Source organism: Spathaspora passalidarum, assembly GCF_000223485.1.
Source record: "Spathaspora passalidarum NRRL Y-27907 unplaced genomic scaffold SPAPAscaffold_5, whole genome shotgun sequence".
Lineage (NCBI taxonomy): Eukaryota > Fungi > Ascomycota > Pichiomycetes > Serinales > Debaryomycetaceae > Spathaspora > Spathaspora passalidarum.
The window spans coordinates 578013-593870 of record NW_006767429.1 but is presented as its reverse complement, the minus strand read 5'-3'; the positions used below and the strand labels follow the sequence as shown (position 1 = coordinate 593870).

Sequence of the window (15858 nt, the reverse complement as noted above, 5' to 3'; positions counted from 1 at the left end):
TTTATAAGCTAGCTCCAACTAATCACGTGCATGAATGATAATGTAGGTCTGCAACCCTAGCTAATAATGAAGTTCCTGTGTATAACCACTTATTTTCTTTTTTTCTGTTCAGTGCGCACCATATTAAACCTTTTATCAGGCAAAAAATTATGCACAAGCATTTGGTAGTGCTCACTATAGTTTTTTTGGCTGCACTTTGTTTGTATGCACTCTGAAAATTTTTCTGTTGAGTGCACCTCACCAAACCAGAACTTTTTACTTTGGTTGAAATTTTTTTTATTCCTTACAAAAGAAGAATCTTCGTTTGAATAGATCATCAGTAAGAATTAAAGACCAAAGATGTCATTACCAGCTTCCTTTGACTTAACTCCAGAAGACGCTAAGTTATTATTAGCCGCCAACGTCCACTTAGGTTCTAAGAACGTTCAAGTATGTTTCAAATATTGGGAGTGATCGAACAAAGAGAATATCGTTTGAAAAGGAAGGAGCCAGTAGAAAGTGAAAGTGAAAATAAGAAAGGATAAGAATGAATTATGTGAGCATAACTACACATGGGGAATGAAAATGATTCGAATATGACCTGAAACCCATTTCAATGTAGATTAAGAGAATGGAACGAATATATGAGAATATTACTATCAGTTAACATATCACAACCACAACATGAAAAAGTTTTTAAGTTCAATTATTGAAAATACAAATGGCTCTCCTTATTGAAAACGATTTCTAATTGTCATCCAATCTATTACGCATTAAATCATAAATACTAACAATTCACTTTAGGTTCACAACAAGCCATACGTTTACAAGACCAGACCAGATGGTGTTAACATTATTAACATCGGTAAGACTTGGGAAAAGATTGTTTTAGCTGCCAGAATCATCGCTGCTGTCCCAAACCCATCTGATGTTGCTGTCTGTTCCTCCAGAACTTTCGGTCAAAGAGCTGTCTTGAAATTCGCTGCTCACACCGGTGCCACTGCCATTGCTGGTAGATTCACCCCAGGTAACTTCACCAACTATATCACCCGTTCTTTCAAGGAACCAAGATTAGTTATTGTTACCGACCCAAGAACCGATTCTCAAGCCATCAAGGAATCTTCTTACGTTAACATGCCAGTTATTGCTTTAACCGACATGGACTCCCCATCTGAATACGTTGATGTTGCTATCCCATGTAACAACAAGGGTAAACACTCCATTGGTTTGATCTGGTGGTTATTGGCCAGAGAAGTCTTAAGATTGAGAGGTATCATTGCTGACAGAACCACCGAATGGTCTGTTATGCCAGATTTATATTTCTACAGAGACCCAGAAGAAATTGAACAAAACGCTGCTGAAGAAGCCAAGGCTGACGAAGCTGAAGAAGTTCAAGCTCCAGAAGCTGAAACTGAATGGACTGGTGAAACCGAAGAAGGTGACTGGGCTGATTCTGGTGCTACTCCAGCTCAAGAAGATGCCGCTGCTTCCAACTGGTAATTTATATAAAGAAAAAGAAGCTCATTTGGAGATGATGATGATCTAGGAGAGGATAGGAAAAATGTATAATTATTTACATTATTTTTATAATTTAACACATTATGTTTAATAGTTTTGACTTCATTGTACCCGGTTCGTTTGAAATGTCCAAATATTGAGCTTTTAATCATGAGAATATTCAAATTTAAGATTCATTTGGGTGTTGTTCATTTTCTTGGTGTTTGTACATTTGTATTTTATATATATAAAAATCTAAAAATTAGTATCACTGTTATTGAACTTGGTATCATATCTCCCTGGTATATTTCTGTGGGCTTCGAACCCTCTATTAAGACGTCTGCTTCTCAGTTATGAAAATTGTGGTTACCCGGCCCATGCCCTTGCTATAAAAATTTTCGCTGCTCAAAAAAATTCAAATTGCTTAACCTTTTCTTCTTTATATTTGATTACCAACGGAAAGTGGCCTAAAAACCAAAAAAACGAATCCCAGTCATTCAGCTCGCTCTTACGGCTCTTTAAGGGTTAAGAATATGTCAAGTAGTAACTGCACGTTCTGTGTATGTATGTGCTTGAAGGTTCTGTGTTTGAGTTTTGTACTAAGAATGATTACCTGGTTCGTTCTGAATTTGGGTAGTTGTTTTTTTTGGTCAGAGTTGAATTGATGCCCAATTTCATTTGGATTTTCCCGACGGACGTGAAGGGTTTTCCTTCGCATCTTTAAACTCGAAAGAGTTGTGTCATTCAATAGGAATATTCGCCCTTTTTGTTTATTTCTACGGATTTATTCATTCTTTTGTTTTTGGTCTTCCTAGATAAAATACCCGGTTTATCGTGTTCTTTTTCCTCAATAGAATTAGCACTTCATGCCCGGGTGATATTGTAAATAATTGTAGCGATATTTAGAATGTACTATGCCCTATGATTTTCGTGAACCAACCAGATCAGCGCACCTACGAAGCTTTATCAGACAATTCCAGTATAAAAACTTGAAATACAGTAAAGGTGAAACGAGGTTAGTGCATCATGCATTATCTGTTTTGCTTTTTTTGCAGCATGGAATTGATAGTGCTAATAGATTGTATTCTCAATACGGATAGGATATGCACGTGACAGCAATTTATATATATATATTTTTAACCGAACAAAAACAGTAAAAAAAAAAACAATACGCGTAAATGAAAACAGAAACCAAACAATTTAAATTTGGAAGTATCAACTTAACCCTTAGGATTAAACCGTCTACTTTCAAGTTTTGCTCGACTTGTTAATCAAGGACATTCATATAACAGAATACCACATTAACCGCCGCACAATATTAGTATTGGCACACTAACGCAAATTGCTGTCCCAAATAAGCTTTTGTGCAATTAGAAACCCTTACAAAATTTTTTTTTTTTAACCGAAAGAAATAATTTAAACTTCGAGGATCAAATCACTTTTGTTTCACCTTAACCTACTCCGCACTTACACATTAGTTGGTACATTGACAATGACTTTTCTAGAGAAAGTTCAACAGTTTGTCTATGAGCTTAGTACAAACGACAAATACTCCGAATTTGATCCCCGAAAATCGTTCAATCGGGTGAATAAACCGACCTCAGGAGACTCTAATGCCGATAGCCAAAACTTGCTTACATCAGAGAATGCCCCACATCCACAGCAATCTAATAATGAAGGCGTGTACGAAGCAAGGTTGGCTTGGCGACACATTAAGAACTGGCTTGGGAAATATTCTCCAGATATGCTAAACTCTTTACAGGACAAATGTACTAATTCTGATCTTGAAGAGTTCCAAAAGGATTTAAATATAAGATTACCCCGGGCAGTATCCGAATTTTACAAATTGACCGACGGACAATCCAATTTTGGTAGTAATAACTTGAACGCTGGCGGGGATTACGGATTAATGTTTGGACTCAAGTTGATGTCCTTGGATGAAATTATGATCATGACTGAAAATTGGCGAAAAATAGCCAGTGTCTTCAACAGTGAAATTTCTCAAATTAAACAAAGTGTCAACTATCACGAATTAGCAAAATTGCCCACTTCTCATGCTAGTTCTACCAACAAGGCAGAATACCTCTTGGATATGACCTCTTCAGTTTCATCATCCTCGACCAACTCATACAAATCTGAAGGACGTACATCTTTATCTTCAACATCTTCAACCTCAAGTTCGGAAACTTTGTCTCATTTTCACATACCCAAACAAAGATCAATTCCTCCAGGAGCAATTCATGAAACATTCGCTCACCCAATGTGGATACCGATAATCACAGATGAAGTGGGTAATTATATTGGAATAGATTTATCACCACCGCCACAAGGCCGAGGAGTTTATGGTCAAGTTATTCTCTTTGGACGCGAATTTGATTTCAAGTTCAAAGTTGCCGATAATTGGGGTGATTTCCTATTAATATTTGCCAATGATTTAGAAATTGGAAATTGGGAACTTAAAACAAATACCAAAAACAATGATGGAGATTTATTTATTGGAAACGAAGGAGAATTGGTTTATATCGATAAAAACACGAAGTTGGAAATACCTTATTTGGAAGTGTTAAAAACCCGAGCTCTTAAGAAATGGATAAGTTCGCTAGAGAATTCTGACGATGAAGCCGGCAAACAATTGCTCGAAGAGTTAAATAACAGCAAGATTTCCATATTATCACTTAATAAGAACTTCACCTCAGTTGACAGTTTCATAAATAATAACTTATCCGTCATTGATAGCGTAGATCATCCCCAACCTCAGAACAAACCCCAACCCAAACCCAAACACAAACAGCAACAGCAACAGCAACATACCAGAGGCTCTTCACTTGCACCACCACAACCCCGAAAAACTTCCGGGTCAAAGAAGAGCCCATTATCCCAGGAGATTACCCTAGATGAAGAAAACTCCGATGATACTCTTCAAGAAATAGACATATCCAAATAAGTAGAACTTTTTTTTTTATTATATGTAACGGTATTTACTTACCAAATAATTCGTTGTATGCTACCTGGTTCACTGTCCCATGTGAATTCATAGTTAAAGAATACGTACATTGTAATCAAGTTGATTCCATTGAGCCAAATAAACTCAATTACATGAGAATATTCTTTCTTTGGCATGATATATAACCTGAACACGAGTAATGGAACAATATAATACCTCGGCTCGAACAAAGGTGAAGGAATAATCGTTAATGCAATGCTGACCAAGTAAGCTAGTACAGTTATTGGTGATAATCTTCTGGATCTTGATAATAACGACACTATGTTGTAGGTGCTGAAATGGTATACCGGAATAGTCACAAAACTGCTATATTTATGACTTAGTATCTTCTTAAAGATGTAGAATGTATAATGACGATTATCAGCAAGAAGGAATGGATGGACAATTGTAAACTTGTCTATAATGAACTTGATTCCAAACATGGAGATCACATTGAAAACTACATTCATGCCATAATAACCACCAATGATAAACTTCAAATAGTCTCTGACTCTATGCGTGGTTAACCAAACCGGCCAGGTGAAGAAGTTAATAAATGCAAAACAATAAAAGACCTGAACAACATGAAATTGCATCTGGTGGTTCTCCTTATCTCCAAAGGTAATACCGCCGTTAATCTTCAAAAATATAACAAATAGAATGAAATTAACCACGAATGGAATAACCAGTAGCCAACTTCTAACTATCTCAACAGTAAACTTACTTATTCTACTCATAAATGTACGTTCTTTTACTTTAACGTCAACCAAAACGGCCAAGATGAAAGCTAACCACACGATATTAGTTTGTCTAAACCAAAGACTGATGAATCCTAGTACTGCACTTATCAATGGGTACTGTTTATGCTTATAACTTACCAAGCTTAATGAAGCGACTATTAGAATGGCAGACCATACATCTGTATAAAACAAAAAGTAGTAAGTAAACAACAAAGGCTGTGATATTAAGTTTATGGTCCAAAAAGAAGATCCAGAGCCACTGCCTTGTTTGAATTTATGTAATATTAAAGGAAATACAACCAATCCCCCAACCAAATTGAGCGATCTCAACAAATTGTAATCTTTACAGTCTCCACCAATGACGAATTGTAAAGATTTGGAATATACAAATCCCAATAAGTATAATCCAGGAGGTGTAGTTATTTTATTGTCCCAATGGGTGAAGTTGTAGTTGCAATATACTTGACATTGTCTCAAATGAAAAATCTCATCAATGAACGGCTGTTGAACTTCAGTGGACACTAAGTGTCGTACAACTAGACAAAATGTAACAAATAAAACAACACAAACAGATTTTATGCCAATATAGACATATGATGGGATTAGTAGAGCCATACTGAAGTTTTATAGCTCTTTTTGAGCTGATTGTATGATGACGTATAATGCAGGTTTGGATTGTTGAATTTACATGCCAAATATTTTTGTTGTTGATTTTGCCCACCCACGACCTCACCTAACAAAGATCACAAATAACCAACAGTTGGTTGCAAAAATACACTTGGCAGAAGGGGGTTCTATGAACCACCAAAGCTATAAGTTCCAATTATCAAGGAACCAAGCTAGTCAAAGCTAGTTCTAGATACAATAACCAACTACATTCTTGCTAACAATTCAACTAGGTTGACCACCAATTCAGCAGCTACTCTCAGCTATGTCTACCAGATCTTTGATTCCTGAAATGAGTACTCGTTTCATTCCTACACATTCATCCTCTCAGGCATACCATAGTTGTGACTATATGATTCAAGATGCAGAGACTTTATCCCCACTTACACCACCTGCTAGTTTATCATTACGGGAAGATTTCTTATTCAATGGGGTTGACAACCATTCAAGTTCATTCAGTTCAGATACAAGCGGGGTAGGAACTTCAAGTTCACTATTTTCATTAGCAACTTCTCCCTTAGACAAACCTGCTTCAAGTCCATCAGCTGATGCTCATCAAGAAAGTGTAGCTGCCGCATTGGATTTTAAACAAGGAAGTAAAGTATTGACATTCAATTCCCCTTCCTTTTCGCCAACTAAGAAGCCAAAGAGAAATCTTGACTCATTTCCCGATCTCCATGATTTGTCCAATGATGGTAGCACCAAAAGACCCAAACCTGAACTTAATGTCAAAACTACAATGGCTACTGATATCCTTCAAGCACCTGGTTTACGAAATGACTATTACTCAAATCTAGTTAGCTGGTCCTCAAAAACGAATAGAGTAGCAGTGGGATTAGGTTCCAAAGCATATCTTTGGGGTATTGACAATAAAGTGGTTCTGGTGAATTATGAAAATACAAATGATACGAGCCAGGAAACTGACGACAATACTGAAGTAGTAACTGCGATATCTTGTTCTGGAGAATATTGGATATTGGTAGCTACAGCAGGTGGGAAAATATTATTAATTGATCAAAAGGAAAATGAAGTTGTTGCTGAATATCTTACCACCGATAAAAAGTGCGTGTATTGTATTATCTGGTTTCCCAACTCTATGAATTTTATTGCTGGAGATGATTTTGGTGAGGTTTACTTTTTTAAGGTAGTGGAACAAGATGGAATTCATTTGGTTTTGGAAAAGAATTTTAAATGTCACCAGCAACATATATGTGGTAAGGTACTACCGAGAAATTACCGTTAGGTTTTTGCAATTACTAACTAATAGAATATCTAGGACTTGCTTTAAATAATACCTACGATGAACTTGCAGTGGGTGCAAATGATAATTGTTGCACAATTTGGGATATTCAGGATATCTATAGACCAGAATTGAAGTTCATCTTACCTCATAATGCTGCCATCAAAGCACTCAGTTACTGTCCATGGACTCCTTCATTGTTGGCTACTGGTGGTGGAAGTAAGGACCGGAAAATTAGGTTCTGGCATACTGCCACCGGTACATTACTTAATGAGTATTATACTGATGGTCAGATTACGTCATTGAAATGGTCGCACTATAAAAAAGAAATAGTTGCGACTTTCGGTTTTGGAGGTGGTAGAGGACATAGACGGATCAGAAATAGGAATGACAATCACACTAATAATAACAATAATCATCAATCTACATTGCTTTGTGTTTATTCTTATCCTCAAATGATTCCCGTGGTTGAAGTTACTGCTGCTTACAATTTACGAATCCTCAGTTCAACCATGAGTCCCGATCATTGTTCAATTTGTGTTGCAACCAATGATTCTACAATTAGAATTTACAGACTTTGGGAGAAACTGATTGAAGTTTGTGCCAACTATGACTCGTCAAGAAAAATAGGAGACTATGGCAGTTCTCTCATTGAATTGGTTGAAGGAATTACTAAGGCTTCTGGTCCGATTAGATAGTATATCTGTTAAGCTTCGTATAAAAAAAAAAATTCCTGTTTACTACCACCCACGCATGTGCTAGCCGGGGATAAAAAAAAATATAGTAATTTTTAATGAGCATTCATTTCCAGTTCTGCGCCTCTCCTATAAACAGATCGTAGATAAATAATTCAAATTCTACGTTTCATCTTCTTTTTCTTCAATAGCTAACACACACAATGTCTACTGCTTTAATTAATCGTTCTTTAACTACTATTAGAACCGAACTTGAATTTTTACGTGATTCAGAAGTCATTACTGAAGGGTTGTATGACAAACTTGTCAGCGCCCTCCCAGATAAGTTTCAAAAAGATAGTAAGGCTTGGGATGTAGATAGATTAACAAATGGAACTTCTACCCCAGCTGTTGACAACACTTCCGCATTGGCTGATTCACTTGCAAAGACCAGTATTGCTTCACCACCAGCTTATGCTCCACCAACTAATGCCAAGCCTGCTAGCAAACCTGTTAGTTACTGTACCGCTATTTACGAATACCGTGCCCAAGAATCTGATGATATTTCCCTCTCAGCAGGAGACAAGATTGCTGTAGTAGAGCACTTAAGTGAAGATTGGTGGAAGGGATATAAAAAGGGATCAGAAAAGACTGGTGTCTTCCCTTCGAATTATGTCAGATCTATCTCGGAACTGGAATACAATGGTGGTCAATCTGAAAAGAGTCAATATCAAGTTGTTCCACAACAACAACAGCAGCAACCACCACGTCAAGAACCTTCATATGGTGGATATGCCCAATTTCCTCCTCCTTCAACTAATTACTACCCTCCTCAACAATATAATCCACCACCTCCTCAACAGTACTCTCCTGCTCCTGTTCAACAACAACCACAACAGGTAGTGGTTGAACAACCTCAACAAAGCCATCATAATGGTGGTGATATGGCCAAGAAGTTTGGTAAAAAGTTGGGGAATGCTGCTATTTTTGGTGCTGGTGCCTCTATTGGTTCAAACATTGTCAACTCTATCTTCTAATGGTGTTGTCAGGGTTAGATAGCTTATATAGGTTGTTATTTTGGTTTCTATTTTTGCGTTTTTTTAGGTTGAATTTTTAAATACATATTGCTAGTGATTTGATTATGTTCTTGTCTTTGCGGTAAAAGCCGTCAACAATAGTTCATTTTTTTTTACAATATTTTACATGACTATCAATGTTTAATAAGCTATTTACAATAAAAAAAGTTAAACAATTACTTACGACTATCAGTAACTGTGTTCAATAACAAGGTGTCATTATCCAAAACGATCTTATTTGGAGACGCAGCCAAAATCGCAGCAATTTCCTTGGCAGTATCCAATCTCTTTAATTCAACATAATCCTTGGATTTCTTAATGGCTTCACCAATCAATTCGGCAGATTTAGCTTCACCCATAGCCTTAACCACCAATTGTTGTTTTTCTTGAATGGCTTTATCGACAATGAAAGCAGCTCTTTGTGCATCTTGTTGAGCGATTTGCTTGGCTTCAACAGCAGCACTGAATTCAGGAGAGAAGGTCATGAATGTTAAAGAAACATCATCTAACAAGATATTGAACTTGGAAGCACGACGGATCAAGTTTTCCTTGACTAATCTACTAACCTTTTCACGTTGTGTAATTAATTGAGAAGCATTGAATTGGGCAACAACGGATTTTAAAACCTCGTTAACAATAGAGGGCAATACCTTTTCTTCATAATCCAGACCTAAAGTTCTGAAAATGGTGGGTAATTGAAACATATCAGGCTTAAACAAGACCCTACATGTGATATTAACCATTTGTAAATCCTTGGTTCCGGTCAATGAAGCGATTTCTCTTGGTTTGGCTCTAACATCAAATATGATTGGTCTTTGGAACCAAGGAATTACAAAATGGGTACCTTCAGGATAAATTTGTGATTGAACACCATTAACTCTGGAATAGACAATGGCACGTTGACCACCATCAACATTGAATAATGCATTTTGAACAAGGAAGGTACCACCAGCCAATAACACCAATCCCCCAATTCCACTAAACATTGCCAATGGGGATCTTGGCATCTTACCACCACTACCTCCAGAACGAGTTTGTTGAGAAACACGTTTAAATTGCTTGGCTAATCTTTCCCAATTTGGATCGTTCATTTGTATATTTGTATCTTAAATTCTCAATGGCAACAACCTGGAGAAGAATAAAGAGCAATGAACTGGGTTTTTTCGGTTGGTGGAAGAAAAAAAAAGAGACTACGAAAATCGCCACTATAATAATGTCCTGCATATTAAGTTATATATATATAAATCCCGGTTATGATGGAACACCTTCATAGTCGTTCTTCTCATAATAATCTTGTAGAGTTCGTTTCCAATACCTTTTTCGATTGGTTTGTATCGGATTCAGTCTAAATACTTTCTCGAAAAAGATTAAGATCAATATAACAACACCAACTACAACACTGGGAGCAATAGATTTAACAAATGTATTTGCAGTAATTGTTTTCAGATAAGGACATTCGGCATATGGTCCACCCGAAACAAAACAATTATCCACCGTAAGATCATTCAAGTCTATCCATATAGGCAACACTTCAGTATCGGTCATATTCATTAATGATAGCATTTCTCCATTCAGTCGAGGTAAACTAAATTTAAAATCCTCGGGACAATCGTCATGATCTATATCAAAGTATGATTTCTGCTTATTTGGGTCTATATACCAATCATGGGGTGAAGACAGGTTTTGACACGCAAATGGGTATGAATCATAACAGTTGGCCACCTCCCAACCATTTGTATTAAGCAAAACACATCTATATGGAATAGTACCATTGGACATAGATGATGAATTTGTAAATTGGTTATTCGGTGTTACCGGTTGGAATGGGGCCCACGACCAAAGCAGGTATGGAATGAATGCATTAAAAATCTGGCCAAGATCTCGTATACGTGTCAGATTAACTTTATAAGCAGTAGCATTGAAAATCGGAGTTAATCCACATCGGATGTACTGTCTGACGGTAGATAATGTAAAAGGGTCAAAGTCATTATCGATAATAAATCTGAAATTTGTTCTTTCTGTATCGAAATTTTCCACTAAATTTTGACACAAATGAGTCATGGATTCAGAATTTGTAGCCTTAATACTCGTGGGTAGTGTGTCATTAAAGAAAAGTCCCATTTTATCATTTTCTGTAATGGTATATCCTCTTGTAGAAGAAATCAATTCATTAGACACGACATTCAACATAATTCTCCTTAATTCAGTATACAATACCATGTTTAATGAAGGCATCAATGCACTGGACAGGTTATAAAACCCCATGTTGGTAGTGTCTACGGCCACGGTATTTCTATAAGTTTGCAAAACCTCTGGAGTAAATAATGAAGTGCCAAGGCCTGAAAATGTAGCATTCAAGGTTGAATTTCCTGGGATGGTATGATTAAAAAGCAGATCGTACCCTATGGTCATATTCGATTTAGTATAATGAATTGATTTTAAATTAAGTAGTACCGTGATTAAACTCACTTCAAAATTAGTATTGGTTTCCAAAATAAAGTTGTTAAATCGATTAAGGAAAGTCTGAGTACTTATGTTTGTGTCACATTTATAGCTTCTGTTATTCCAATTAATGTCTACGATATTACTCGTGACATTGTTTGGTATAGGGGCAGGGCAAAGTTGCCATACTTGTGTGAATTCGTTCCAATATAAATCAACCATGAATGTTTGTACACCAACAGTTAAGAAATTGTCAACATAACTCATACTATCCATAGTATAACCATATTGGTCAAATATCATTGAATTTAAGGACCCACCAGCGTTGGATATTTGGTCAATAGGGACAGTCATGGAAACATCACGTTGAGACCTGATAGCCACTTGGAGGGTATCTGATAAGGTGGGCCAGTTTTCAAGACATAGAATAATATGAATGAACCATAGCCAGGTTACTATGACTTTGATCATAGTTGTATCATTAGTAGTGTAGTAAAATAAAAATGATGTAAAATTACTGTATATAGATTAGCAATAATAGAAGAAGAAGGAAAAAAAAACAAAAACAAACGAATAAAAAAGTTACAACCAAATGGGAAGGCAGAAGAATTAGAAGTGATATTAGACCAGTGAAACTAGAAAGCAGAAGTTAGTATTGTGTAATTCAAGTATTCATATAGAATTATAAGTTCTTAAAAGGTGTGTCATACTTTCCTGTGGCGCCATGTGCCACTTATTTTAGCCTATTAATCTAGACAACAATGTAGTTTTTATTTGGCAATAGTGATAAATTCTTCATTATCTTTTCCGATCCCCCCCCCTTGGTTCAGTCCTATGAAAGTCAGATCACACTTATGTTGATTCGATTAGTACGCCAAAGCAAAAGTGGCATTGTCAGTACTGTTTGTTTTTTGCCAGTTTTGGTTGTAGGATTTGCAACGCGTATTAAATATTTTCCAAAACAGTTTCAAAACCAAAGCTGCGAATCGACATCAGAAATAGACCACAACATTGACTGATCTAGTTGTTTGTTTATGCTAAATATCTTGTTGCTTCGAATAAAGCTGCCGATATATAGAACTCAAACCTCGTACACATTCCTCAGAAGACAGTCACAACTACAAACAATCAATATGACAACCTCTACGCCGTTGCAGATGCATCCGACATTAGACCAGCTCCTCAGCACACTTAATACGAATCAACATCAGGCAGTCACAGCACATCCCTTTTCCAAATTACAAATCATAGCTGGACCCGGTACAGGTAAAACAAAAGTGATCACTTCACGTGTGGCTTACCTTTTACTTGATGCTAAGATACCTCCGGAAAATATAATAGTAACTACATTCACCAAGAAGGCAGCCAATGAAATGATTGAACGATTAAGAACCATGCTAGATAATATGAATCTTGATAAGTTAATGATTGGCACTTTCCATTCAATATGTTTTAGGTTAATTATGAGATATGGGAAACCATTGGGATTATCTGGGTTTGGAATTGCAGATGAGCGTGATAAGGAGTTTTATGTTAAGGAAATATTAAACGAACTAAATGCCGAAGAACGTGAATTGTTTCTGGGTAGAGAAGGAGAGAAATTTAAGGGAGGTGGCAAGACTTCTCTCGAGCCGGTGTTAATTCCTGGACCAGTAATCTCTTTAATATCACTGTTGAAATCTCAGGGAATAACTTCAGACCAATATAGTCAATCTCCAAGTAAAGATAAATGCCTACTGCTACTTTATTCACACTATCAACTGAAACTACAAGAGAATAGGGTGTTGGATTTTGACGATTGTTTATTGAAATGTCATGAATTAGTATCGAAATTTCCTTTAACCAATATTGAACATGTATTGGTTGATGAATTTCAAGATACAAATGAAATTCAGTTACAATTAATGTATAAATTTGGAACAAATGTCACCATTGTTGGTGATCCAGATCAAAGTATTTATGCATTCCGTAATGCTCAAGTAATTAATTTTCAAAAGATGATTGATTATTATCAACGCCAGAACCAACAATGTTCAATAATTACCCTCGATCACAATTATAGAAGCACCAACGATATTCTTATCTTTTCAGAATCTGTGATGAAGCAAGAAAAGGAACGTAAATCCAAACAACTAGTTTCTCAACATACAAATGACTTTGGGTCTCCAATTTATGCTCAGTTAAAATCTGAGTATCAAGAAGCTAAATGGATAGCACTTCAAATTACAACGCTTTTGTCGTTACCTACTACACCCATACATCCTCAAGATATCGCCATTCTAGTAAGATCTGCTTATCAAACGAGAGTAATAGAAACTGAATTGAATTCAAATGGTATACCTTATCATATGATACGAGGAAAGGCTTTCTGGAGTAGAAAAGAAGTTACAGTTATGATGGATTATTTAAGAATTATTGCCAATGAGAATGACAGAGTTGCGGTTTTAAGAACTATAAATTATCCTAAACGAGGGATTGGTGAAAAGACTCTTGAAAAGATCGATGAATATTTAAAATTAGACGTTAACCATTCAGTATATGAGAAATTACGATTTGCTGTACAAGGTGGTGTAAATTTATCATCTAAAGTTCAATCGAATATTAGTAAGTATTTAAACACCATTCAACAAGCCAAGGAGAAATTAGACGCGTTGAGAGACGATCACACCAAGCTTCCCGAATTATTCGATTTTATAACTAGTGAATTTGAGCTCACTAAAGAATGGGAACCTTCACAAGTAGAAAACATAAATGAAATCAAAAAATTACTTTCTGAGTTCACGCCTCCTTCTCCGGATGATGATATACCACCAAAGAATATTCTTGGACAATTTATAGACTCCATGGGATTAAATGAAGCAGTTGAAGAACAAAAACAGTCAAGACACGCCCACTATAAGGGTCAAGTCGCATTATCTACCATTCATGGTGCTAAAGGGTTGGAATGGCCGGTTGTATTTGTTCCTGGGTTATCGGACGGACTACTTCCTTCAATTATGGCGATTAAAGCAAACACTCAAGAAGCTATAGATGAAGAAAGAAGATGTTTATACGTTGCTTTAACAAGAGCTAAATTACTTTTATATGTGTCTTGGTATGTCGAAGATGGCGACAAAGAAGAAAGACAAAGTTGGAGAATGCAAGTCACTGATCCTTCACGATTCATTGAGTTTATCAAGAATAAAGATAAAAAGACGGGACTTGTTCATATCTTTCGTCAAAAGGACAAGGTGAAGTCCTTATATGAAATATTAGGGAAAAGATGTCCAGATTTTGATTTGGATGAGTTTAATACAGTATACAAGGAGAAAATGAACTCAATTCTTAATCCGTTTAATCCAAAAGGGATTGTTGATGGATGTGATAATGGTGCAGATAAAAAGGTTGGATTTCAAAGTGCATCAGACGTGATTCATACCACCCAAAACAAAAAGCAGAAATTTGAACCAGGGAATGAAAGTGTAACAAACAAACTAGGTGGGACCCAACCACACAGGAAGGGCTTATATGGAAATCTTACAAAGGATAAAATAAAACCAATGCTTAGGAAAACTGGAACTCAGCTTATTCTGAAGCCATCAAATAATAAAGCACCACCTTACGTACCTAGCAGAAGACCTGGAAGTTCATTGGGAACCAAGCGCGTGTCAGGCCCATTGGCGCTTCCTTCTATTGCCAATAGAGGAAAAGGTGGAACAATGGGACAATACCAGAGAGAGTAGCTCTTACTATCATTTTATTTCATTTCATCCTATAAATAGCTAGTTTTATAAACAAGAACCATTTCTACTTGGTAATAGCAAAACTCCAAGGTAAAGTTAAGTGGCTAGTCTGGTCATCGTCAATAAATTTGGATACAGCTGAATAATTACCTCTGGCGAGTATACCACTTGGAGCTTCAACTTCAGGAAATTTTCTTTCATAATAGGGATTATCGACTGTGTTTGGAGCATAACTTCCTAAAGGTTCATCGACCTTTTCGACTCTAATTCCTCCTCTTTTGATACTATGCAAATATTTCAACCCGGTTATAATTTCATGTTGAACTCTGAACTTAATGACCAATTGGTAGACCGACTTTTCCTTAATGTTGAATTGAAGTTGTTGATTAACATTTTCTTCTAAATTAATTCTAATCGGCTTCAAATTTGGTTGGCCCGGGAATTCCAATCCCATTTCAATAACAACAACCTTTCTGTTATCACCAGCTTTGACTGGGTATAATTTACCAGTGGATAATCCTAATGAAGCCTTCCATTTGGCGAGTGATTCATCTTCAGCGTCAAGTTGAGTATATTCAGCAATTGTTTTCTTTTCAGTGACGTGGTATCCCTCAACTTCTTCAGGAACTAAATCGTCATCGGAGACTCTTGGATCGGACATTGTAGCTTGGTAACTGGCTTGTACAAAGGAGAAGAGTAAGTGATTAGGGTTTGACGAATCTTCCGCCCTTCAACTTTTTTTTTATACACGCGCGTATCTTGGCGTATAGATTTAGCCGACTTTTTTTTTTTGTCGTTTGATTTCTCTAGGTTACAGGTATATATTTCCCTATGTAGTT

The 15858-nt window shown here is 36.4% G+C and overlaps 9 protein-coding genes across 9 annotated transcripts; 5 read left to right on the top strand and 4 right to left on the bottom strand. All coding sequences in view use genetic code 12, as the record gives it.

Annotated features, from left to right (window-relative positions):
• Positions 1–311: 311 nt before the first annotated feature.
• On the top strand, positions 312–1754 carry YST1 (40S ribosomal protein uS2; the record flags this gene model as incomplete). The annotated part of the gene is made up of 2 exons (XM_007376144.1): positions 312–429; positions 784–1754. 2 exons carry the CDS (start codon positions 340–342, stop codon positions 1477–1479), a joined length of 786 nt encoding a protein of 261 aa, XP_007376206.1.
• A 162-nt stretch (positions 1755–1916) lies between these two features.
• Positions 1917–5853, top strand: SMI1B (Smi1bp; the record flags this gene model as incomplete). Its single annotated transcript, XM_007376142.1, has 3 exons — positions 1917–3536; positions 3582–4213; positions 4268–5853. 3 exons carry the CDS (start codon positions 2969–2971, stop codon positions 4418–4420), a joined length of 1353 nt encoding a protein of 450 aa, XP_007376204.1.
• DIE2 (dolichyl-P-Glc:Glc(2)Man(9)GlcNAc(2)-PP-dolichol alpha-1,2- glucosyltransferase) lies at positions 4459–5814 on the bottom strand (the record flags this gene model as incomplete). The annotated part of the gene is made up of 2 exons (XM_007376143.1): positions 4459–5735; positions 5766–5814. 2 exons carry the CDS (start codon positions 5812–5814, stop codon positions 4459–4461), a joined length of 1326 nt encoding a protein of 441 aa, XP_007376205.1.
• Positions 5854–6604: 751 nt separating the features above from the next.
• On the top strand, positions 6605–7803 carry SPAPADRAFT_141342 (uncharacterized protein; the record flags this gene model as incomplete). The annotated part of the gene is made up of 2 exons (XM_007376141.1): positions 6605–7079; positions 7142–7803. The coding sequence occupies 2 exons, from the start codon at positions 6605–6607 to the stop codon at positions 7801–7803; spliced, it is 1137 nt and encodes a 378-aa protein (XP_007376203.1).
• Positions 7804–7988: 185 nt separating this feature from the next.
• PIN3 (Pin3p) lies at positions 7989–8916 on the top strand (the record flags this gene model as incomplete). Its single annotated transcript, XM_007376140.1, has 1 exon — positions 7989–8916. One exon carries the CDS (start codon positions 8004–8006, stop codon positions 8814–8816), a length of 813 nt encoding a protein of 270 aa, XP_007376202.1.
• A 4-nt stretch (positions 8917–8920) lies between these two features.
• Positions 8921–9985, bottom strand: PHB2 (prohibitin subunit; the record flags this gene model as incomplete). Its single annotated transcript, XM_007376139.1, has 1 exon — positions 8921–9985. A coding segment is annotated over one exon (760 nt), but the record flags the coding sequence as incomplete, so codon positions are not given.
• A 73-nt stretch (positions 9986–10058) lies between these two features.
• On the bottom strand, positions 10059–11780 carry SPAPADRAFT_61987 (uncharacterized protein; the record flags this gene model as incomplete). The annotated part of the gene is made up of 1 exon (XM_007376138.1): positions 10059–11780. The coding sequence occupies one exon, from the start codon at positions 11766–11768 to the stop codon at positions 10107–10109; it is 1662 nt and encodes a 553-aa protein (XP_007376200.1).
• Positions 11781–12430: 650 nt separating this feature from the next.
• Positions 12431–15019, top strand: SPAPADRAFT_51438 (DNA helicase; the record flags this gene model as incomplete). Its single annotated transcript, XM_007376137.1, has 1 exon — positions 12431–15019. The coding sequence occupies one exon, from the start codon at positions 12431–12433 to the stop codon at positions 15017–15019; it is 2589 nt and encodes an 862-aa protein (XP_007376199.1).
• On the bottom strand, positions 14543–15717 carry RDI1 (Rdi1p; the record flags this gene model as incomplete). Its single annotated transcript, XM_007376136.1, has 1 exon — positions 14543–15717. One exon carries the CDS (start codon positions 15678–15680, stop codon positions 15084–15086), a length of 597 nt encoding a protein of 198 aa, XP_007376198.1.
• Positions 15718–15858: the final 141 nt, after the last annotated feature.